Source organism: Sphaeramia orbicularis, chromosome 3, assembly GCF_902148855.1.
Source record: "Sphaeramia orbicularis chromosome 3, fSphaOr1.1, whole genome shotgun sequence".
NCBI lineage: Eukaryota > Metazoa > Chordata > Actinopteri > Kurtiformes > Apogonidae > Sphaeramia > Sphaeramia orbicularis.
The window spans coordinates 29044896-29071468 of NC_043959.1; the positions used below are offsets into that span (position 1 = coordinate 29044896).

Sequence of the window (26573 nt, forward strand, 5' to 3'; positions counted from 1 at the left end):
AAATGTTAAAAAAAAATCAGACCTGTAAACTTTTTTTTTTTTTTTCCAAATGACAGTTTTTGCTCTTCTCTGATGTATTCATTGTGTACTATATGATGTGCCTTGGCTTTAACTTTTCCTGTGACAAGTTACAAGCTAGTGTCATACCACAGTGTGCTGTACAGTGTGATCACAAATGAACTCTGTGAATCTCATAAGAAAAGTTGTACTTGTTTCAAATGGAAATTTCTGCAAAGGGTTTGATTTACAAAAATAATGGGTGTTTTGTATTGAGTCTACTATTTTGTACTCACATTTTCCATGTTACATATATTGTTCATTTTAAACTTGAGTGTAAATACAGTTGAAAACTATGTTTTTTCTAAGTGTGTGTATTTATAAAATGTACAAAAAAATGCAAATAAATCTTGTTTTCTTAAAATGTGAGCTGCATTTATTTTGCTTGAACTGTAATATGACACATGTATTTATGGTTTCTTTCTTGAGGACACCATCCAGTTTTCAACTCACAAAAAATTAACTTCACTACACAGATTCTCATTGTCGTAGTTCACGGATCTTTCCCATGAACCGCTTTACTCGCTCACGGTCGACTTCATTGGCCCAGTGGCCCCCCTTCTTGAAATGAGATCCGATGATCATTCCATTGGCATCAAGGTAGTGCTCAAGGTTGTCGTATGTGACTCCAGAGCCTATCAGTACTGGGATCCTCACAGACTGGGAAACATCTGTAGAAAAATAGATAGAAAACAACAACGGACATCAAAACACAAACTACAGGACTTCAACTGCAAAGATGGGGCGGCTACTTCTGAGATAATAGATCATAGATGTAGGAGCTATTTGTCTATTTAGTTTTTTGTTCGAAGTTAATTTCCTTTTTTTTGCTTCCTAATAAATACTTTTTGCTCATTGTTTATTTTTGATTGTTTACCTTTTTGTTTGTATAATATTTAGAATATATTTTTGACTTTCATGGTTATTACTTTCATTCTTTAGTGTTTAGCACCTTTTATTTTGTTTTTCTTATTGGTTTTGACCATGGGTACCTGGGCATAAATAGGCAGCACCAAGGGAGACCAGCATGCACCTGGGTGGGCCTATGGTTTTTTACCAGTCAGTCAGTCAGGACGAGCAGGAGAGGCAGCAAATAGGCCTTAAAATCCTAAATAGTTGTTTGCCTGCAAAACCTGAAAAACATCTATGAATATGGAAATTTTTTTTTTTTGACTGTGTAAACCACAAACCCATGGTGCATTTAGTGGTTATTTGAGTTTTGTTAAAGCAGAGGTGTCCAATCCTGGTTCTTGAGGGCCAGTAACATGCATGTTTTAGATGTTTCTCTCTTCCAGCATGCCTGACGGTCATTATCAGGCTTCTGCAAGACTTGATGATAGACTTATCATTTGAATCAGGTGTGTTGGAAGAGGGATACATCTAAAACATGCAGGATACTGGTCCTCGAGGACCAGGTTTGGACACCCCTGTGTTTAAGTCTTAAGTTCAGTCATTTTTTAGTTGGTTTAATTTTGATGACAAATAGTCACTACAGTAGATAACTAGTGCCATGTTACCAATGTAGTAAACAAGTGCAATTACTTAAAGTAATTTATTACATTTTATTAACTGTTGGTTTTCTCTAAATGTGCATCACTTAAAGGAGGTTGGTGACCTTAAAACTTGGACAACTTGGACTTTTTTATTTGTGTAATACACTAATGACTGTCGAAGCCAACATGCTGAGCCTCATATCATAAAGTCTGCTTATGACTCAATAATGGTGTCTCTGCTGAACAATGACGACCCTGGCTGTGGCCCAGCGGTGTCTGACTGCACTGACTTATATTGCACTTCTTATATCTTGAGCACATATTTACAAGAAATGATTCAGCATAAAGTAAAAATGTTGTTAGTGCACCTTACTGTTACATTGAGATGTTGTGAAGGGAGTAATGGAAGCGAGTATGTGAAACAGACGGTGAACTTTGGACACAGTAGAAGCCGACCTCTAACCAGACATGTGTGCTCCAGTATCACTCTGACCGGCGGCTGCATGTTTGCGTTAACAAGAGAGAGGAGAATGCATGCATGTATGTGTCAGCACAAGCGTGTTCGTTGAACGTTAAGAGGTTACAGACTTGACTGTCGTGTTGGAGACTCTGCTTAAAATAGCAGGCTTAATGTTGTTGTGAGAGGGGGCATAGTCCAGACTTCAGACCCATTGACCCCCAGAAGAAATATGGTCTAACAGGCATGCTTCCAACCTGGTGCCTTTGTTCGTAGAATCTGTGGTCACCATTTTAGAATTCAGAGGAAAAAAAAATCAAATAGCAATGCCATACAGTAAATATATTCAATGCAACTAACAAAAATGTTTTAGTACTACCAGTATATAAGTCATGCAAAAAATTATTAGACCATCAAAAGTCATCAAAAACAATGGTTATGTAATCAAGTACTAACTCCTGTGTGTATCAAGTGACTAAAACAGACAGAAAAGAAAACATGGAATGCCTAAAAGCACTGTTTTTGTCAGTACAATGCCATAGCTATTGATGTAAGAACTGAAGCGATTTTGGTTATTATCAAGAAAACATGGAAAATGGATAGATATCAGCTCTGAAATTAAACTCTTATGAGCTATTTTTGTTGTTATCATTATATTTGTCCAAACAAATGTATTTTAGTTGTACCAGGCATTAAAATGAACAAGAAACTGAAGAAAACAAGGGTGGTCTAATAATTTTTTCCGTGACTGTATATTGTAAAGTACTAAACACACAGATGGACAAATGTAACACCCTAAAATATACTGTTAATCATATACAACTACCGTTGCTTATGCATTAAATTCTAAACCATTTGTAGCTGGTGGAGGTGCAGATCATTAAAATAACACAGTGTTTGGTTTTAATTTCCAATAACATTGCATTATTTGCTTTATAAACTAATCATATGTTACAGATTTAACACCTATCACAGAGTTACGGTGGTAATATTGCTGTCCAATGTTCAGAGAATATTTTGCATGACACCAGACAGTAAAATAACCTGATATCTGCAGTGAAATTAAATCTTCTGAAAAGTTTAGCCCCTGCAACTTCACTTTTGGTGTCATTGTTTGGGTACTTGGAGATTGTAACATGAGAATTGAATAAGTCAGTCTTTCCTGTTAAATAAATAACTGTGTCCCTTTGGAGAAAAACTACACAGATATACAAATACAGCAAAAAATACTGCACTTACTTAAGCAAATACATCAATTGCAAAATGAAACAAAAATATACTAATAAATGAATGTATATGTGTAATTTTCACTTTAGTTCTGTTTTGGTCTCCGCCATACTCTCTGCAGCCACTAAATCCTCTGCTATGTTCACTATGTCGTTACTAATTTTATCTGTCTGGTGTTTGAACCTCAGCAGGTAGTGTACAGTAGGGTTATTTTTAGCCAAGAAAAACTGCTCATGCTGTAAATGTGTTTGGGAAACTGATCTGGGAATGAAAAAACAGAGCTGGGACTCAAAGAAATTAAAGTTGTGCGCTATTAAAATAAAACTGAGCTAAAAGACACCAAACCCAGTCTTTCAGTAGGTTACATATCAATGTAAAACAGTACTGGTGTATGTCTTGCAGAAGTAAATGTACAGCTTTGCTACTTTTAAAGGCTTGTGGAAGGAAATTTTGCCACCCAGTGGATGTTACAGTAAGGTTCAGTCATTATCCATTGTTGTTTTACTGTATATGGAGTTTGTGTGAGAGATAGGCGGCATGTGCGACACTGCATGTCCAACATTCCTAAACTGAGCCAGACTGCAGCACGGCTTCAGATGCACTGTGTCATATTGGGTGACTGCTGATTACTGGTATGAATATAAACTGAATTCCAACCAAGACAGGACCGCTGAGCACTGCTGACAGTCTAGACGGGTGACAAATTAAAGGAAAAAGACACAGTGCCCCAGTGCGACATGACATTTTTTTCTACAAGCCGTGACCTCTACTGGAATTATGAGCTACTTCTATACAAAACATGTCCCCCTCATTTGGTGTTTTGATGACGCAGGTGGACACTGATATCTACCATAGGTGATAAGTAGGGGTGAGATCTCCTGAGGCCATAGGAAAAGTTTCCTGTCCTTTTCTTACTCATCTGACTCTTCTGTGACCCCATGTACCCTATGGATGTGAGCGGTGACATCCTGGAGGACTTGAACACATGAGGGTTTATTTTAATTTAACAGCCTCCTCCATCTGATACCTGTCATATGGTCTAAGTACAGGTGAGGGTGCCCTCTGCTGGACAGACACGGGACTGACACAAGTGGATGTGGTGGGTTTTTTTTTTCTCTGTTTAAAGGAGTGATATTTAGCTTTTTTTTAAAAATGGAATTATGCATTTTAAAAAATTTCCCTGTGGTCTACATAACCTGTCAATTCTATGCTTGGGTCTGAATTCTTCATTAATTAAACTCCACAGGTCCATTTTCAACCCTATTTCTAACTAGGGTTTTTGCTTCGTAGTTTTTATTAATATCTGGAAGGATAAGTTGTAAATGGGTATTAACATATTAGCGTATATAGGAAAAAGGATGTATGATATTGTTATACTACTACTATTATTATTGTTATTGTTGTTATTATTATTATTATTATACTGATATTCATGCAAAATAATAATCGTTATATAGAGATCATAAGGAATAGTAATTGGGGGTAGGAGTTGTTTCTTAATTATAGAATCAGAATCAGCTTTATTGACCAAGTACATGAACACATACAAGGAATTTGGCTTTGGTTTTTCTTTGAACACATGTTTCAACATGAACCCAAAATATAAAAATATACTCAAACATTCGACTAGAGACAAGGACAACAATGGGACGAGATTTACAATGGATTTATATTGTAATATGTACAGAGTGCAAAGTGGAGTTTTATACAGTGAGTGGATGTGTGCAGGGATCCGTTCTATTAGAATATATGTTTATGTATATATTATTTACAGTGGGTTTTATATTGTAATGTGTTTAGAAAGTGCAAATTTGAGTTTTTATACAGCGAGTGGATATGTACAGGGATCCCATCTATTAACAATATATGTTCATGTATATATTATTGTAGTGCAAATTAGTCAACAATGATACGCCAACCTACTTACGTGGGTTCTTGACTTGGCTGGATGGTGTAAAAGTGTTTCTTCATCAACCAATTATTGTGCAATCATCCACTTTAGTTGTTTTCCATGTTCCTCCAGGCCTTTAGGTGTTGTTGAGCTCACCAGCACATTCTTTCATTTTAAAAATGTATCACACCGTTACCTTGGCCACTCCTAAAGTTTTCTCTGATAGATTTATTTTGTTTTTGTTTTCTTCAGCTGAATAAGGCCTTCCTCACTTGCACAATAATTCCTCTATGGACCTCATATTGAGAAATCAAGGGAACAGCTACAAATGTAAATGCAATATTTGGGATTGACTCTAGACCATTTACCTGCTTCTTTTATTATAGAATAAGGAAGGAACAGAACACATCTGGACATGAAGCTGCTTTTTGGTCAGTTGTCTAATTATACTGAACAAAAATATAAATGCACCAAGTACAGTATTTGTGTAACTTGAGACGCACGGCCCAAAAATGAACTCATGATGTCTTATAATTCTGAAACGTGGTTAATTCTCTTGACTTATAAACAAACTTTGAGTCCATCTCTGAGAGTCAGCACTTACTCAGTGGTCTAGTGATTCCATCCACAACACAGGTGTAGCATGTCCAGACGCTGCTCAAACAGCATGAACAGTTTTCAGGCCCTCCTTATACTGGGGACAATAAAAGGACACCTCAAAATGTCACATTTCCTTAGATCACCATGCCACAGATGCCGCAAATCATGCGGGAATGGTTCCGGATAATATCCCATAGCTCTGTGTGGCTCTTAAAGAGGAGTGGAATAACATTATAGCAGCCACAACTGACAATATTGTCAACTCGATGAGAAGACAATGTGTTGCTCTATGGGAAGCCAGTGGTGGACACATGAGATGTGGAGTTGTGATTTCTTTCAACCGGCCCCCACCATGTCTACACGAATGTCCTTGAATGCAAGACACCACTATCATGTTCTGACAGTAATCTGTACCACAGTGATCAACAGAATAAACTGTGTGCAATTTAATATATTGTGCAACTGGTGGGGGCCTCCCTCGACCATCTTCGGGGCGGGCACACTGTTGCCTCTCGGGGGGGGGGGGGGGGGGGGGCTGGATCCCCCCTCTCTGAGGTGTCTGCTGGTTGGCCGGGCCTTGGGGCCCTCTCAGTCAGTCCCTGATTCTTGGAGGGAGTGCGGTTGTGGTTGCATGCCTGTGTTCTTCACCTCAGTCTGTTTGCCTTGTTCACTCTGTCACAGCACGTGAATGTGAACAACTGATGTTGTGTGGATTTGTTACTGGTATTATTTGTTATAGGTATTATTTGTGTGAACGTGGTATACGATATTTTGTTCATGCTTTCTTTTCTTACATTCATCATTTCATAGGTCTTATGCATTTCATTGTTGTTGTTGTTGTTTTTTTTTTTTGTAGTTTTGTTTGTTTTGTTTTCTTCTCTCTCTTCTGCCCAGTTTACTCAGTTCTGGTTGTAGTTATTGTTACCATTATAATTGTCTCCATGGTTGTTACTGTTTGTATTGTTGATACTTTCTTGTGAGGGTCTTCGCCACCTTCTTCTCTCCTGTTCTCTCCCCTTCTTCTACCCCCACCCCCCACCCACCCCCCATGTCAGGTCCAGCATCGAAATGTGGTTCAACAAAACCCATAATAAACACAGTAGAATATCAGAGGGCGCTTCATATACTTTATGAAGTTACCCTTGGCAAAGCAAATTTGTTCAGCACCAAAAGGAACCAGACTACCATTCTGCTGTAAGGACGCTGGACAAGACAAATAGAAAAAAAAAAAAAAGTAGTGTGAGATATTCCCTGGTAAAATGTCCAAATAAAATAGGATACACAAGCAAAGGTGTCAGAAAAACGGGCAATGATGACTGGGAGTACAGTTGGTGTCAGCTGCTGCCGTATCGGTACAGACAGCTGCCTGTCAGCCATCTGAGCCCATAAAAAAAGAAAAAAACAATATTGTGCAACACCTATTGCTATTAAAAAGTTAAAGTGCCATATGGTGCATTTATATTTTTGCTCAGTGTACTTTTGAGCCTCTAAAAATGGAAGTATTTTGTTTAAAATTACTGTAATTCCTAAATGTTTAATGCCATATTTTTGTTAAACTCCTTGAATTAAAGATAAAAGTCTACACTTTCATTTCCAATCCACTATGATGATGTACAGAGGCAAAATAACAAATTTTGACCTGACTGTATATGTCTTGACAGTACGTGGATGAATGACTCTTTCCAGCATACATTCAATCAGCTATAATGGCAGACCTGTACAGAAAAAGGGGCCTATGTGCAGTCAAATCTCCAGCTACTCCTGGTTGTTTGAGTATGGAGATTGTGCAGTAATAATACCTCTGAGCTCCTGTGGGTCAGCATGAACTCCAGTGGCCGATCCAGTGATGATGAGTCCGTCTGAGAGGAAGAACTCTGCAGCACGAGCTGTTTCCTCGATGCTCACATCTGATGTTAGGGCGTGTGAGCTGTTGGGTGGTGAAAAAGCAACATTTCCATAACTTTGACATTTAATAAAACATGTCATTCATCCAACTTAATTTGTTGCAGAATAATTTACTGTAATAAGATGTCTTAATATTCAGCTACTGAAGGGGCTAAAACCTAAGTTCAACAAGCAGGCATAGCAGCAGGATATTTAATATAAAATATTTTGAAGCTAGTTTTGATCTGCGTCAGGTAATGTAGAAATGTGTGGCCATCACTGCTCCTACATCAGAAATTGACTTTTACAGTTTAGTGTATGAAACATCATGTGTTCAATATTTCGACATAAGTATTTGCAAACATTTGCAAACTGGAAAGATGGATGAGATGTCCCAATTTGAGATCCATTGACATTTTAATGAAAAAAAAAAAAAAAAACTTCTCAGATTCAAAGAATAGAAAATTTTGTTATGTGTTATGATATACCTGTAGGACATATTTACAAAATTACCTTTTCTTTCTTCTTTCAGTACTCTTGTGCAAGCATCTTCTACATACAATAACCATTTTATTTAATCCATCCCACAAAACTGGGGCACAGAATGTCACAAAAATAATAAACAAAAACAAACAAAAAAAGATGTCAAGCGCAAAGAATATAAATGCGATGTGAGGATATGAAACAAAGTAAAAGCGGTCCCATCATTTGTCAATTGTACCTTTAAAAAAGTATTGTTACTTCAATCGTTTATATAGAAGCGGCAGCTACAAATATGACTGAATTTTGCATATTGTTTAAAGTCATTCCATGTCTCTGGAGGAGGACTTTGACTCTGATTCAATACTACTTTCATCCAAAACCCTGAACTGCTGACAAGTGCTCTTTAGAAAGCTTTAATGAGCCAGCATGGGAGTAAAACAGTTATATGCTGAAAACTAAGAAAAAGAAGCGTTTATTAAGCATCTTACTTCTACTTACAGAGTTAACTTTTTAAACCATAGATCATAAAGTTAACCACAAGGAAGAATAATCAATCACACACAAGTATTTATGTTACATCTGGATATCTCCATCGTTTTCATTTCTTTCAGTGTTTCCATCTATGAGAATGTTAAATTAATAACACAATTAAAACTGCACGAGCTTAAATCAGGGGGAAAACATCAGATTTTGTAAATACACACCTTAATTCTGTAGCTCTCTCCTCTCAGTCCAGATCAAAAGATTAAATACTAAAGACAGATGACCTGATGCTGTTTCACACCACTGTAATAAAGTGCAGCACTTTTCAAAGACTCAGTGTTTATCATTACAAAACATATCAGGATTTTCCAGTACATTAGACCAGTACAGTTATGTCTGACTGAAACCGAACCCTGGTCAGTAATTTTGGCTGTTATTCATGTAGTTAACCGTTACCTGCCTGAAACCACCTGTTAATCCAGAAAAGTGGGTAGAATTGTTGTTTCCTGACTTATCATTTCAATCACAATATACTTTGTGAGATAGATAGATAGATAGATAGATAGATAGATAGATAGATAGATAGATAGATAGATAGATAGATAGATAGATAGATAGATAGATAGATAGATAGATAGATAGATAGATAGATAGATAGATAGATAGATAGATAGATAGATAGATAGATAGATCATCAATCCCAAAGAGAATACAGTTACTCAGCTGTGCAGTAACACAGCCCCACACTCTCTTGCAATGCATAACAACATAAAAACTAGCAAAAATAAATAACAATAAAATATGATATTAAATAAATTGTTGATCCTCTGTAAAAACAGACCACATGATCATTTCCATATATAATAAGGGTCCATTTTAAATAAAGAGATGTGAAATGAATGATTGTATGATTTATTCATTTGACCTTCATTTTAGCACAGAGAAATGGAGGTAAATGCTTAATTTTCAATCTATTGGAGTTTAAAAAATTACACAATAGCAATGAAGATTACCAAATGAATCAAGTCAAACATTAGCAGTTGAAGATAAAATATGATAACATCAAAGAACACAGATAGACAGACAGATAGATAGGGTTGTATCTATCATTACAGCGACAATTGATAGACAGACGGACAGACGGACAGACAGACAGATAGATACATACATACATACATAGATTTTATTGATATTGATAGTGATTGATATTGAAAAGCCTAACCAGGGACATGCTTTGGAAATTAGTTAATATAGCTACAAGTCCTATACACATTACATTAGTTTGCATACTTTTAATTACAACAATGCCTTTATGTATTCCCTCTTCCCTCAAAATGTAAAAAAAATAAATACTGGGTAATTATGGAATGTTGTGATGCCAAAAACTATCAAGTACTGCAAGTTTCACTATGACTGTACTACATATAATTGTGACAAGATGGGATGAAGAAAAAAAAGATGCGATTGCAAACAAAAACCTTTGGAGGAAGAGCTTACTTAGGAGTTAAGGTTAGGTCCAGTATGACTGTGGGAAAATTGCATCAAACAACAATATAAATGCAGGAACAAAGTTAAACTGACCTATAATGACATATGTTTATGTTTATGTTTATGTTTACGCATTTGGCAGACGCTTTTTTCCAAAGCGACTTACAGGGGAAAACCAATTAAATCACTCAATCAATCAAATTTTATTTATATAGCGCCAGATCACAAAAAAGTTATCTCATGACATTTTATATATAGAGTTGGTCAAAACCAGACTCTAAGTCAATTCTACAGAAACCCAACAGAATCCTCCTGGAGCAAACACTTGTGACTGGTGACAGTGGCGAGGAAAAACTTCCCTTTAACAGGCAGAAACCTCGAGCAGACCCAGACTCCTGGAGGATGGCCGTCTGCCTTGACCAGTTGGGGTTAAAGAGAGAGAGTAGAGAAGGGGAAAAAGAGAGAGCGATAGAGATAGGGACTGGGGGAGAGGGGGAGAAGGGGGGAGTAGGGGGAGACACATGGAGGCGGTTGAGGATAAGTGAGTGGTGATGATGAGGGCAGGGAAGAGGCCGGACCACCGCAGCAGGTCCAGAGATAATCGTGAAAGAATCTGTGGTTGTCCTGGGAAAAACCTTATTAGAATATTTAAAATGGAATGTTTGAAAGTGCTAGGACAGGAGGTGCTCTCGGAAGAGCTGGGTCTTCAGGAGCTTCTTGAAGATAGGCAGGGATGACTCTGTTCTTGTAGCACTTGGTAGAGCGTTCCACCAACGTGGAACGACCCATGAAAAGAGCCTGGATTGTCTTGTACAAGGTCTGGGGACCACCAGACTACGTTCCCCAGACGAGCGGAGTGGTCGTGGGGCGACATAAGCTTTTATTAGTGCACCTAAGTAGACAGGAGCAGACCCACGGAGAATTTTGTAGGCTAGGATTAAAGATTTGAATTTGATGCGGGCAGCTATGGGTAGCCAGTGTAACTCAATGAGTAAGGGGGTGACATGTGCCCTTTTAGGCTGATTGAAGACCAGACGCGCTGCTGCATTCTGGACCATCTGTAGTGGTTTGACAACACAAGCTGGGAGGCCCGTTAGAAGAGCATTGCAGTAGTCAAGACGGGAGATAACCATAGTCTGCACCAGGAGCTGGGTGGCCTGTTCGGTTAGGTATGGCCTGATCTTTCTTAGGTTGAACAGAGTGAAACGGCATGATCGGGTGACAGAGGCAACGTGATCCGTGAAGGTCAACTGATTATCAATCATGACTCCCAAGTTACGTACTACACTGGTAGGAGCCAGAGGTATGGAGTCAATAGTGATGGAGATGTCCAGCTGTATGGTTGGCTTAGCTGGGAAGACCAGCAGTTCAGTTTTGGACAGGTTCAGCTGAAGGTGATGGGCTTTCATCCATGCAGATATGTCAGAGAGACAATCTGAGATCCGCACTGAGACTGTGGAGTCATCAGGTGGGAATGACAGATAGAGCTGGGTATCATCAGCATAGCAATGATATGAGAAGCCGTGTGAGTGGATGATCTGACCGAGTGAGGTGGTGTATATGGCAAAAAGGAGGGGGCCCAACACAGAGCCTTGGGGGACCCCCGTGGTGAGGCGGTGAACTGCTGATGTGTGCCCTAGCCAGGACACACTGAAGGACCGACCAGTAAGGTAAGATTGAAACCAGGAGTGTGCGTGGCCTGTGATGCCCATGTTCCAGAGTATGGATAACAGGATATCATGATTGACAGTGTCAAATGCTGCTGATAAGTCCAGTAGAATGAGTACTGAAGACTTGGCTGCTGCTCTAGCCCATAACATATGCCCACTAATAGTGTTGATAGGTGTACTGAATGATTTGTTTTGCCCAGTTCCGGTGAACCAATTCTCATTTACCACTCCCTGTGAGATTACTCACTCATTGAGTTATTCCATCCATAAACTGCACAAAGCATAACATTGAGTCGGTCAATCAGCGTGGTTAATACACAGGCACTCCTTGCACCAGAGTCAATAAAAGGCCATCCCTAAATATGCACTTTTGTCACAATTCACAGTGCCACAGATGTCACAACCCATGAACACCTCTGGGATGTCCTGGATCTGCAGGTCAGACTAAGTGTTCCGGTTCTAGGAAACATGTGCCAGCTTGAAGTTGCGCTGCAGGAGGAATGGGACAACATTCCACAGGCCACTATTGACAATCTCATGATCTCTATGTGCTGGAGATGTACTGCTTTACAAGACACTAATGGTGGACACGCTTGGTACTGACTGCTGTGAACTCCACTGACCACTGGTGTGTTCAGACTGTGGTCCTCTGTGTCTTTTATTTATTTCATTACTTTTAACTATTTGATTTTACTGTTTTAATTATAGCATTGTTGTAGTTTCATGTACTCATTTATTGTTTTTAGTGTATTTTCTTTTATTTGTTTTATTACATCCTTGGCTCTTTCTTACCTTTGTTGGTATGTGTCACTTCCATTACCATTGTTGGTATGTCATTATTGTCTATCTGTTATTTACATTGTTAGGACTCTTAACAGATGTGACTTTATCATTAAGGAAGCAAAACTAACGTGTTATGTTGTATAAATGTGACTTGGAGGTGGGATTTAATAAGTTTTTTTCTTTCCACTCCTTTTTCAGCAATACTTATCGAATTTATTTTATTACTAGTGTACATGGCAATTATCATATCAGTGGTTCCCAACCTTTTTTGGCCCATGACCCTATTTTAACATCGCAAATTTCTGGCCCCCCCAGACACTTAAAACGGAAACTTTTTTTTTTTTTTTTTTGCTTTTTTTGATTTCGGTCATGTAATAGTTTGCTATACTATGTTGCAATAAAAAATAATTTTAGATGACATTTAGTCTATATAATGTATATTATTATGGACGGAGGCAGAAAAGCCAGGTGTAGATTACTGCATAAAGTGAGAATTTTATTTTCCTTGGTCAGGATATGTACAGTCAGTCCAGCTTGGATTTACTCAAACTATGAATTATGAAAGAGCTGCAGCATCTTAAACCGACCACAATGAACATTTGAAAGATAAACAGTACCACAGTGCTTCAGTTTCAGCTTCAGAGCTTGTCATGTCTTTCATGTATTGTGACTGTCTGTCAACTCACCATATATTTTTTATTAGTACGTTTTTTTTTTTAAATTTTTGTCAATTACTAGAAATTTCAGTTGACCCATTTGAATTCCAGGTGACCCCACATGGGGTCCTGACACCAAGGTTGAAAAACACTGTGCTACATTGTCTTAATCACCTCTACTCATTAATGTATTTGCTCTGCTAATAATACATAAAAGTTTTGTTCTTCCTTCTGCTCGAAACAAATAAATGAATGAATGAAATGAATTGTTTTTATGATTCTATGTGCAGCACTTTGGAAACGTTCTTGTTTAAATGTGCTACATAAATAAAGTGGATTGGATTGGATACTTCATGAATTGTATACAAATTGTTAGTCATGTGTTTGTTGTTTGAATATAAAGGCTAGACTAAAATAATAATTGTTTGGTTGAAATATTCCCTGATTGATAAAAAAATCATCTGAAACAAAAAATGACTTCCAGCTTTTATATTGTGCTATATAGTGTATTTGTTTATAGGTATTGGGGATCATACACTTTGCAGGTGGTCATACCTGTGTTTCTTTTTGATGTCAGTAAAAATCTGCACATGCTCAGCTCCGATATACTTGCGGTATCTCAGTAAATCCCCGGCACATGCATTCAGAAGGCCTTCATCAGCCACATGAGAAAAGACAAAACCCTCTGCTCTGATGAAGTCCAGACCTGTGACAATAACATATACAGTGACATTATTAAGGCTGTGTCAAATGTTTGTAGGTTTTGGCTGTGACTGGGACAATCTGCCAAAACCTTGCAAATTGCTGACCTTTGTACAGAAGGTATGCAGTTTATCTTTCCATACTATATACAGAGTAGCTGATAAAGCACCTAAATTATCAAGTGTGACCTAACAGTGGAAGTGGAAAATCTGTTTACACTGTGCACAAGAAAAAGGTCTGTGAAGCTTTCATATATTAATTTGTTGTAAAATGTGACCTGATTGCTATCTACAGGGGTTGGACAAAATAATGGAAACACCTTCACCTCAAGATGATAATGCCCCAATCCATACAGCTAGAATTGTTAAAGAATGGCATGAGGAACATTCTAATGAAGTTGAGCATCTCGTATGGCCGGCACAGTCCCCAGACCTCAACATTATTGAGCATTTATGGTCAGTTTTAGAGATTCAAGTAAGACGTCGATTTCCACCGCCAACGTCTCTAAAAGAGTTGGAGGGTATTCTAACTGAAGAATGGCTTAAAATTCCTTTGGAAACAATTCACAAGTTGTATGAATCAATATCTCGGAGAATTGAGGCTGTAATTGCCGCAAAAGGCGGACCTACACCATATTAAATTATATTTTGTTGATTTTTTAAGGTGTTTCCATTATTTTGTCCAACCCCTGTAAATCACAAGTTTAGAAAAACACGTGCTTGAGCCAATAACAAACACAGTTCTAATCTTTCATGCAACTATTGAACACACCCATTAAACATTCACAATATTGATAAAACTTTTGGCAGCCAGAACCTCAAACAAACACTTTTAAAGCTGCTGTGATTCATGACTCTCCCACTGTTCTACTTCACTGCAGTGGTGTTGATCTTATGAACAGCAAAACTCAAAATGTTAAGTCAAAGAAACTCACTCACATTCGTCTAATCTGGTTTTATTGATTGGATTTTGAGTTTGCTAACTCCTGACTCAAATAAGATTTTTTCCCTTTTAAACTACACTGAGAATGTGTTCAATGTAGACACAAAAAATGCAGTGATTCAAGTGTTTTTTTGTTATAATAGGTTGCGTTTGCTCATTATTGGAAATTAGATGAAGACCACGGTTACATTTACATAGAACTTAAAAGCAGAACCTGAAGCCAGAGCGACGGCCAAAGCATGCTGGTTAGCGGAGGACAGTATTTGCACTCCGAGTGGCAGAGATGGACAGAGGCCTCTCACTGCAGAGCAAACAGCAGTCATACAGGCACACACCTCAGGGCCCACAGAGAATGAGTAGGGGATGTCATGCATGTTCTCGATGATCAGACCATCCTAAAAGAAGGGTTAACAAGGAGCTCTTACTGGCTTTAGAAAGCTTTGAAATATCTGAGGAATTCACACAATGTGAAGCCACTTACAATCCCCATGTCATGGTAGATTTCTGCCTCTTTGCATGCTTCTTCAGTGATCTGGGACATTTTCATACCATTGAGGGGAGTGCCTGACACAGAGGACAGACTTGGTTACAGGACATAGAAGATATCACTAGTTGTGGGATGTGACAAAGCACTTCTACTCACAAGCTGTATTTAAACAAACATTTGCAATTTTACTTTGCTTGAGGAACTCCTTTTTCTGCTACTTTACATATTTCACCACATCTCAGACAGATACACTATTTATTACTCGACTATATTTCTTTGACAGCTTAAATTACTCCTCAGATTACACATTTTCATTCCCTTATATCAAATGAAAACCATGTTTACAGTATTCCTCCTTTGTTACTACCACTTCTATTATACTGATCTCATAAACTACAATTCATGGCTATAGATTACATGACCTACAGCAATATGGCGTAAATGATCCCAACTTTGCAGTCTAATGCAACAGTAATATGAATCCACAAACATATACAACAGCAACATATACAATAGAGTGTCTGCAAACAAATTTACTGCACAAAGACTACTTTTAATTTTCATGCTTTAGGGACATTTTATTGATTACTTTTATTTGTCTTGGGGTACCTTGGTAATAGTACATTTACCTAAGTAGAGGACCTCAATACTTCTTCCACCACTGATAACTTACTATATGACAGTTTAGCTCCTATATACATTTAGCATAAGACAGACATTTCATAGGTCCTATTTTACCTGGTAAGGCTTTAACATGTATCATTCCAATGACCACAGATTTCAGTCGTCCAAAAAGGTCCAGAAACTTCATGTTGCCGTTTTTCTAAAGGAATCAAGAAGCAGAGGACAAATCTAGCGTTTGGGTTGTTTCTTCCCAAACATGAGCATCACGTGACGGATCAAGGGTCATTTGCTCAAAAGAAGTTGTTTTTAATGTAAATAATGAAGTAAAAAGTTGGTAAAGATATGTAGCTTTACGCTCCTTCGTCCAATCTGCGTGGTTTAAGTGAAGACAGGTAAAAATGCAATAGCTTCGTGTTGTATTTGATATAAAACTGTTTGGTGGAAAAGGTGGACGGGGCATATCTGGCAACCCGCGCTGTAAAAGGGCGCCCCGGCAGAAACATCCGCAAGCTAACATGATTTCTGCGTTAAAAAATAAACGCGCCAAGGGTGACAGCGCCTGAGCACCATCTTTAGACTTTGTAGTACTGGAAAGCGTTATTATTTCTGTCGAATTTGGCCGCGTCGATTTGTATTTCTCTGTTAATCCGAGCTACTTCGGCTTTGTTTACATCTGACAGACTAGCCACGCGGTTGCTCATCCACTTCCGCCTCTGAAGTCCCGCCCCGACAGCTGTCACTGCTGCCGCCACACCTCCTGACTGCCGGCAAAATTATAAACCCACTTTTCTGTCTACTTTAGCGCAATTTACATCGGGTATACCTGTTGAAATCAATTCGGAGTGTTAACATCTGCAAAACCGTGGTGAAAGGACGTAAAATAAGAGCGTAAATCGATGTTGGAGTTGGAGGTTTAGCGCCAAGTTAAATCACCTCCTCCCTGACGTTGATGCTTCCAGTCATCTGTTTCCTACAAGGCGCCAGCTCAGAGGAACTAGCCGCCCGGCCTGAACGCGCAGAAAACATCCTCCAGCTCGAACAACAGGCGGTCAACTCTTACAGTATTATTATTTATCTTCTAGACGTGCATACGAGTGAACTTCAAGGGCAGTATCTTGAGGTGAGTGGACAACACTGAACTTTATTGTCGCTAGCTAAACTTTATTAGCTCTGTTGCACCTATAGGAGCTAAGTTGGCTGAAATACTAATTATATCAAATAATGCATGTGAATAATGAATGAAGCTGCTCAAACTTAAACGTCATGTATATCCGTCGTTGTTTCTGTGACTGTTAAATGGGGGAATTCAGAAAAATAGGCGTCCCAGCTGAGCCAGGTTCGGCCATTATCTGGCAAGCCAGCTGTCCCATGTTCAAGCAAGAAAATAGTCTTATTCTCCTTAAAAATACGCAAAACTGCACCCATGAGTGTTAAATATAGCGTTTGTTCTTGGTCATCCGGTAGTTTTCTGGTCGTAGAGGTAATTTCTGGCGCATTTTGGCGACTTTTAACATTGCGTACCGTTTCCATTTCCCCGCGCCTGGCTGAGCTGGGCTTTGTCAGAGGGAGGGAGCAGAGAGTGGGGGTTGGGAGTGTGTGTGATTAAACCCCAAAAAATACAACTTATAACTATTTTTTTATTCACAGGTTTACTCCAGAGTTGAAGCCCAAGCCTTTAAGTATAATGCTAGGAAAACGGTGAGTGGAATATTTTGTCATTTATGGCCCAAGTGAGGCGTCAATCAAAGTGTGTGACGACGGAAAAGAAAGTTGACCTGATGGGCTTTAGCTATCCGGCTAACTAGCTTACTGCTATATGACTTTGTTTCGCTAATATTGGCATATGTTTCCAAAAGTATTAACATGTATGTCTGCTGTGAAGATGTGTAACTGCATTTCGGTTCTTTGTGTTTTGTTTTAGGGAAGAGACAGAACCCAAGTCTGTTCCTCCCGAGGCGCACAAGGAAAATACAGTACGAACGAGAAAGAGGAAGGCAGATGTTGCTATTGTAAGTAGTCTGAAAGGCTTTCTCATTAGCCTAATAGAAGCTACACCTCAACTTGGCTCCAGCTACATGAATGGACACCAAAACAAAATGATATTGAACATCTAAATTGCAAAGTAGCACAGTAGTACATATGAAGTACAACTTGTTGCTTTATCAGTGACCACATTTATGTCTACTATTTATTTAATAAAGTGTCATCCCCCAGCTCTGGTTCTGTACACCCTAGAAAATAAAAGAGTGAAATAATGTGGTTTTATGTTCTCATCCCCAGTTTTTACAAGATGTGGATGAGGAGGTAGCAGAGATGACAAAGAAGAAGCAGCGTGATTGTGAGGTAGGCCTGGTTATCTCTCAACACTTTGTCATGTAACAGGTTTTCACTCTCATTACAGTTTTATCTCTGTATATACACTGCCTGGCCAAAAAAAAGAGAAGTCTCACATTCTAATAGTCTTTTGGACTGTCTTTAGGTTCAATTGCAGTATGCAATTGCAATTTATCATTATGTCAAGGTTATGCAGTGTCAGAACATTTATTTATTTATTTTGACATATAATGTTAAGTCAAGGCTGTGTGACAACAAATTGAAAGGCAGAATACTGTTAACTCAATTCAGCAAAAAAGTTGATCTAATGTATTTTTTGTTAGATCAACTTTAGCTTTGATTTCTGCACACTTTCACCACAGCATTGTTTTGATAAACCTATATAGTCTACAACATTTGTATACATTAGTTCATTTACACATAATGTTGCAGAACTTGTACCTTACCAACTGAATCAACCCCAGATCAGAGTACTGCACAGGTCCACTTTTCCAAACTCACACCCACCTGTACCTGTAAAGCTGATTTTTTTTTGTTTTTTTTAAACCCATCCCCACATTTTTTTGTGGGTTACCCAACCCCGTGCAGGACTCTGCCCTAGATCATAACACTGCCCCCACTGGCTTGTACTGTGGCCACTAGGCATGATGGGTAATCATTTCATCCACCTCTCTTGTCACTTTGGAATGGGATCAATCCGGACTCATCAGACCACATGACCTCTTTCTAATGAAACACAGTCCAATCTTTATGCTCTCTGACTGAGGGTTGGCCAGGCTGTGTATTATTGTTTTTTCATTTCTACAGTATTTGACCTCACACTCCAGTTCTCCCTTTTTTGTGTCTCTTTGTTTTGTGAAGCTGGGCTTGAGTCCTGAAGCTGGTTACAAAAGCCCACACAGATGTATACCCACGCCTGATCAGGAAGAAGACCAACCAGTCTCTCTAATAAATGCAGGCTTCCCTCTCTACAACTTTAACAACATATTTGTGACGCCTGTGCACTGTGCTCCACTTCCTGCGCTTTGGTGAGTACTGCTCTTGTTGTGTAGCTGCCAATCACTGGTTAGACTTGAGGCGAGCAGCCATACTTGCTTCTCTATGTATCTAACTCACAAAGTCAGCCAGCTACTCAGAGGGAAACCTTGGAAACAATTTTTTCCAGTTTAATTAATTGTTGATGACTAAGATATAATGAATTCTAACTTCATCTGATCATCATTCATCTGCTCTGTCACCAGCTGGGCTAGTAAGGATGTGGTGTGGAACAACATGTTGGAAAAGGATAAGACATACACACGGGATGTTCACATGATGGAGAAACATCCACATCTTCAGCCCAAAATGAGAGCAATTCTTCTGGATTGGCTCATGGAGGTTTGTAATACATGCTGGCTCTAATGATGCCAGATTATCACCATTCTAAATATTTATAAAAAGTTTATTTTTATGTTGAGAATATGGTGTAAAAATCAATAATTTCAACTTTCACACATTTCATATGTTAAGGCAGATTATACTACCCCCCCCCCCCCCCCCCCCCCCCCCAATATGGGGCAGGCTGAATACAATGATTTATGACAACTAAGATGGCCGCCGCTGATGTAGATTGGGTTTTTTGTTTTGTTTTCTTGTTGCTTTCCCTTTCTCTGGCTAATTTTATGTCTAGTCAGTTGAAGTCAAAGGCATTTTTGATCCATTCTCATTCATAATGTTTGGTGGTAATTTAAAATAACCATAAATAAAGTTCCCTATTAATCCTAATTTGATAATTGATAGGTTACTTTTTTTTTTACATTGTTTATGTTTTAAGCTGCCTTTCAATATCTGACCAGGGACAACAGATACAAATTAGACCTGTTGGCTAACTCTGCCTTTGATAATTAATGAATACAAAAACCATGTATATTAGTTAGGATTTTTTTTTTTTTTTTTTTTCCCAAACTAAAACAAGTATTATTAATGATAATTTTCTATGCGTCTGCCATTTTAGTTATCAGTGAAAATGCACAGATTAATTCTACTACAGTGTTTTTGCTCTATTGATGAGCTTAAATCTTAATATTGACAAACTGGATGGTCATGCAACCACACACGGAGACATGAATGAGTGTAGAATAATTGTGTGGCTCTGGTGTTAAATGTCGGTGCAGATTTAAGGATTACTTAACACTATCCTGAGGAATGTTAAAAAAAAACTCTTTTCTGGGAGTTCTAAGTCTATAGAGGGTGAATGAGCAGCAGTATCTGATGCAGGTGCTGGTCTCCGAAAGAAATCTTCCCATCTGATTTGGCCTAGTCACATTCATTACAGGCCCTATCTGTCATACAGCCTTATCACCAATATTCTAAGCAATTAATACTTTGATATGAAGAGGATGCAGAATCAAAAGGCTAAGAGCTGTGTGAAAGTAATATGGGGCCTCATCAGATAGGTGCAAGCTCTCATTTAATAGAGCAGTGTCAACTTCAAAAACGGTGAAGTACCGCTTTTGATCCCATTGTCAGTTTAATGTGCCATGAACCATGAACATAGTCTTTAAGATCATTTGCAGTAATGTTTTTGTATTTACTACTACCTAATATTTATTTCTCTGAATAGTGTATAATAAAATAATATAGGAGCTATGTTCTTTTTCTGTGCTGTAGGTGAGTGAGGTGTACAAACTTCACAGGGAGACGTATCACCTCGCTCAGGACTACTTCGATCGCTTCATGGCGACACAGAGAAACGTTTTCAAATCGACGCTGCAGCTCATAGGAATCACCTGCCTCTTCATCGCTGCCAAAGTGGAGGTATGGAGTCAGTTATACTTTTTTTAGTCTTGAATATGAACAAGGAATTAATATAATTTGCACAGTGCTGAACAAGTCAAGGATGATCTCCTTAAACTGTGAACACACACACACACATCCTCCATAAATATGCCGTGAATACAGACTTGTACCAACATTTCAGGTGTTTGATTGTGCTCCTTATTGCTTTACACAGGAGATGTATCCCCCCAAAGTGCACCAGTTTGCTTACGTCACAGATGAAGCCTGCACTGAGGATGAGATTCTGAGTATGGAAATCATCATTATAAAGGTAACTGACGCACATACTCATCATTAAGCCATGAGTCGTCATATGTGACTATTACATGCATCCTAAAGGCGGATGTCATGTTTTTCTTGTCTGATCAGAAAGACTCCAACAGCGTCTAAACTGCCAATGTGTTCAGTGTGGGCGAAAATAACTTGTCCATACTTGTGGAGTTTTCACAGGCCCTTAAGTCAGAAATCCAGGAGTTTCAGGCCTTCAGATATCTTAAATTTTTTTTTTTTTTTTTTTGTGAAGTTATATCAAGTTGAATGTCACTTAATTATCATACAGAGTTTGTTTCTAATGTTAATGTAATCCAATATGGGTACATTCAAGTTCAACAAGATTTGACTCAAGATGGTACATTTAGTGTTTGGTTGGATCCTATTGAAAGTAATGTTTGAAGTCTGCTTTATCTCGTGAAAAAATAGTCAAATAGGGGACTTTGGCTATAAACAAGTTGATTTACACAGGAAGTTGGAATACAAAAGAATGAAGCTACTATAAAAACACCAGTAACCACCTAGCATTGTTCTATAGTCTCATTGGGAATGTCACAAAAGTCACTCATTCTTTTTCCTTTTGTGAAATGCTAAGTCTTAATTTGCATCCATGATTATCTTAAACATAACTTGTTGAAACCTGCTCAGACTCTGCCGTTCACTCAATATTGTTGCTGTTCTGCCTCTAACTGTACAGCCTCTCTTGTGGTTTTCTTTACACAGGAGCTGAAGTGGAGTCTGAGCCCCCAGACTCCTATATCCTGGCTCAATGTTTACATGCAGGTGGCCTACCTGAAAGAAACGGATGAGCTGCTCATCCCCAGATACCCCCAAGCTACCTTCACCCAGATCTCAGAGGTGTGTTCTTCTCAGTCACTGATGAATAAATACTACATGTCTGTTAAGTGATGCAGAATAACTGAACATTTCAAGTGTATTAAAGGTAGGGTAGGACATCCTGGAAAAAAAACGGTTCGAGCAAGCTACATTATGAAAATATGTAATTTAAAAGTCCCAACCCCTTTCTTCAGACCCCCCCCCCCAAAAGCCACACCTCCAGAGTACCGGAATACGCAATGCTTGCTCCCCCCCCTCACGATTCACACTGATCACTCATTGATAGATATATCACCATTCAATCGTTTCAATGGGCCGGTTGAAATGATTGGATGGTGTTTTTTCAGTCCTGTCCATCCCACAGGTGACTACATTTTTGAATTTTTGTGTTGGAGCATTTAATTAATTGGTTGCAATCAGGGTGTGTTGGGGATTTTTAGCAATATACTAAAAATGCTCCTGGAAAACATCTCCTGCACTACCTTCAATAGATCAAGAATGATACGATGTGTGGTTAGTTTGTTTTACTTTTATAATCCATAATATTAACTACACATTTATTCACTTATAATGTGATTGCACCACATACTTTTAGACCAGCTGTATTTTAAAACAATAAATAATACTTTATTTTGTTGCATTCTTTACAAACATTGCTACAAAGTGTTTTACAATAAAAAGAGACATTTCATACCTAAATAAAAAGGCAAACTCAAAAGTAGAATGAGCCATATGAAAGTTGATATTGTAATCTCTTCTGTTCAAATAAAGGGGCAAAATTCTTATTTTTGACTCACGACAGGATTTCAGCTCATAGTTAGGTGAACTGAGCGGCTCATCTGATATTTCATGGTTCTTACACTACAGATGTTCACGTGGCTTCATGCCTTTGAGCTTAAAGGTTTTGCACCTGACAAGGATTACGTTTTTAATTTGTTGGCGTCTGAAAATACACAGCATTGAATTTATAAATGGCAACAATTTGTGTGAGAATCGCAGCCTGCAATATGGAGCAGCAATACACTGTGGCATTCAGTTACTTCTGCTACATCTGCTGTAAATCCGCTGCTCTTTAATAAATTTTTATCTGGTGCAACACTCAGTGAAATGCAATAAGGTCTTGGATGTTTCTGCTTTTTGTTTGTAATGTTTTTAGTGTAGCAAGAACTGTTTAATTGCTTGTGAAATGTTAAATAAATGTTTGTCTTTGCAGCTGTTGGACCTTTGCATGCTGGATGTACATTGCCTTGAGTTTTCCAACGGGATCCTCGCTGCCTCTGCCCTATTTCACTTCTCCTCTTTGGAACTGGTGGAAAATGTCTCGGGTACGAAAAGGAAAAAAAAATCAGGGAAAATTGTGCATACTTGTTTTGGATTATGCTTTCCCTGCTGGTGTTAGCACAGTTGTGGTGCCTTCACTGACCTCTTTGTTTCTCATCCTGTCCACACAGCCTTGAAGTGGGCAGAGCTAGAGGAATGCGTGAGATGGATGGTGCCATTCGCCACGGCGCTCAGGGACTGTGGCGGGATACCCATGAAAACATTCACAGGAATTCCTGCTGACGATATGCACAACATCCAGACACACGCCCCCTACCTGACATGGCTGGTGAGCAACACTGTACAGTAGATGTGTCATGAGGAGAAAATCGAGATGCAGTTTGGCAGATAGTATAATTCAAACATGGAATCTGAGCATAGTAAGAGCAATATAGCTACATGTGATGGTTTCATCCATCATTTTCGCAGGAGTTTAGTAAATATCCTCCTACACAAAGGCGTTTAAAGCTACTCTTTACATAATGAAGCACGAGTCATCAGAACAACAATCTAAAGCCTTCATTAAACATGTTCAACAAAGAGACATTATGATATTTTGTCCACCCATTTTTATTGTTACATTAAATATTAGAGGCACTTCTCAGCGTCAGAACACAATGAATCAAAGGCAGCACAATCTACAACCTCCAAACTGACAAAATTAAATCCTCCTCTACAGTTACTTTAACAAAAGATAAACTTTCTAAGCTGCTTGATTTTGGATTAGACTGCATTAGTTTGAGCTGTGCACCCCTCACAAAATAGCCAGTGAATGTGTGCGTAATAACATTCTATAAAGGCTTAAATGCACACGACTCCATCCTTGGTTAAAGCTCCAAGTTTAAAAAAAAAAAAAAAATCTGTGTTTGCTCAAACTTTTTAATGACAGTATTTTGTTTGTGGTACAGGAAAAGGCCAACTCGTATCAGGACGTGGACCTGCAGCATCCCGACAGCTGTTCCGTGCCTTCAGGTGTTTTGACTCCGCCACTGAGCAGTGAGAAAAATGAAGAGGCGGGTCGAGCGGATGCCGATGTGCCGAAAGTCAGACCGAGGATGCGCACTCCATCCCCCCTGTCCAACCTCCCAAAGTAGCCAAACAAACACCCAACTTCACCAACAGGATCTCATATAACGGCTGTAATCCGCATTAAGGAATCGTCTCTGTGACTGTGAGCAGCGGTGCCTCCATGCAGTACCTTTACATACTGTAGTACATACAATGGATTGATTGAAATGATAATTTTCATATGTTAATATTCAGGTTTGTCCGATCCGGATTCTTTCCATGTCTGAATAGTGAGTGCACACGCTGACTAAATACGGAAACCCTGTCCACCAGGTGTCTTGGCTACATTGAACATTGAACCCTCCAGTTTAAAGCATTAACGGGGGTTTGTTGGGGTCGACATGGCCCAAGGATTTTGTTATTTTTTTATTATGTACAGCATTGCATCCTAATGCTTGTATGAACTACCAGCCACATCTACATACTGTGGTTGCCATTTTTATTTTTCTATGCAGAGGCCAAATTGAAAGGACATTTTACTGGGTCTCTACCTGATTATTATTTTGTGTGTGTGTGCATGTTTGCTTAATTGTGACTGGTGTTTTTTTTTTTTAATCTATCAATGGCCCAAAAACTTTTCCTGGAGTCATATTTGGCTCTAAGTGCTGCTATAAAAGTGGGCTTTGCTAATGGAGGGGCAAATGTGAGAGTGTGTGTGTGTGTGTGTGTGTGTCTGTATAAAATGGTGTGATGCTCAGTTTTGTGGTTCTGCTCTTGTCAATTTTGTGGACAAAACATGGCCATGTTTTGCTTGGGGACCAGTAGCTTGGCTACCTGAACAGGCGAGTGAACCAGCCAGGCTTAAGAAGCTAAAATATTGATTGTATTTAACTTGTATTTTTATCCCAACCTGCAGTTTGTCTCCCCACTACCGAAATGTAAGATTTCTATTTGACTTTTAAGAATAAAATGCTGCTACATATTTTCAATTAAAACTGTATCTGACTTCTGTTTTTTTTCATATTTGAACCCATACAGTGTTTTTTTATTCTATTTATTTAACTTCTAATTAACAATCACTGTGTTATGGCTGTAGAGCTAAACTAACTAAACATGATTTGAAGCCACTACATTAATGCTTTATTAGGGATGCTCCATTGCAAAACTATTATTTTAATTTTGTTATGTATCCCCTTAACAGAAGTCTTCATTATAAATAGAAAACATTCAGTGTCCACAGATCCTTGAATCTTGAGTTTTGAGTTGGATTGTCCTTATTACTTATAAAATTGATGAGTAATTAGCAGTTATAAGATTTTCATTGATATTGTTAATTTTAGCTGGCAAAATAACTTAAAAAAAAAAAAAAAAAAAAAAAAAAAAAAAAAAAAAAAAATATATATATATATATATATATATATATATATATATATATATATATATATATACTACTTTTACAGTATATTATTGTTGCTTTTACTTGCATACATCTTCCACTGCTGCTGTTGAGTGTTTTCAGTTATTCTTCAGCATCAGTGTTTAAGATCTCTTAATCTATTATTCAGAAATCACACAAGTGCATGTTTGCTTTGCTCCACTAGATGTCAGTGTGACACTATCACTTTGGATTTATTCACCTCAACAAGGAATTGAGAAAAGTGAATAAATACTAAAGCGTCACAGTACAAAGAATATATCAGATTTTACTACCAATTTCCACCCTTTGGGCATTAGAGAAGTATTAATATAGCTTTACTGCTGTACATGTTTGTAGCGAACTGATTTTAATTACTTTATCTACAACAATGGATCAAATTCTGTGAGATTATTATACATATTTGTGACGGTGGTGTCCTGTGAGAATCGTATATCTGTAAAAAGTCCTCCATAATCTATGAAAAATAGGTCTGTTTTCACATATGTGCCAATGAATTTTTGTGTTTAGTGATGAATTTTCTCAACTTAAAAAGGAATGTTGCAGCTTATGTTGAGTTTATCTCAAATATTAAAAACCAACACATTTGTACTGATATGCAGCATTGTGCAGAAGTCCTATTCCA

At 38.3% G+C, this 26573-nt stretch overlaps 2 protein-coding genes across 2 annotated transcripts; one reads left to right on the forward strand and one right to left on the reverse strand.

The window, feature by feature from the left end:
- Positions 1-45: 45 nt before the first annotated feature.
- On the reverse strand, positions 46-16151 carry LOC115410000 (uncharacterized protein F13E9.13, mitochondrial). The gene is made up of 6 exons (XM_030121400.1): positions 16042-16151; positions 15298-15380; positions 15031-15211; positions 13728-13878; positions 7525-7652; positions 46-728 (listed from the first exon to the last, which is right to left on the reverse strand). Exons 1-6 carry the CDS (start codon positions 16112-16114, stop codon positions 538-540), a joined length of 807 nt encoding a protein of 268 aa, XP_029977260.1. The 5' UTR covers positions 16115-16151; the 3' UTR covers positions 46-537.
- A 529-nt stretch (positions 16152-16680) lies between these two features.
- Positions 16681-25497, forward strand: ccne1 (cyclin E1). Its single transcript, XM_030121372.1, has 12 exons — positions 16681-17047; positions 17575-17625; positions 17849-17936; positions 18208-18270; positions 19123-19289; positions 19503-19638; positions 20911-21057; positions 21254-21349; positions 22072-22206; positions 23399-23510; positions 23637-23794; positions 24414-25497. Exons 2-12 carry the CDS (start codon positions 17612-17614, stop codon positions 24597-24599), a joined length of 1302 nt encoding a protein of 433 aa, XP_029977232.1. The 5' UTR covers positions 16681-17047; positions 17575-17611; the 3' UTR covers positions 24600-25497.
- Positions 25498-26573: the final 1076 nt, after the last annotated feature.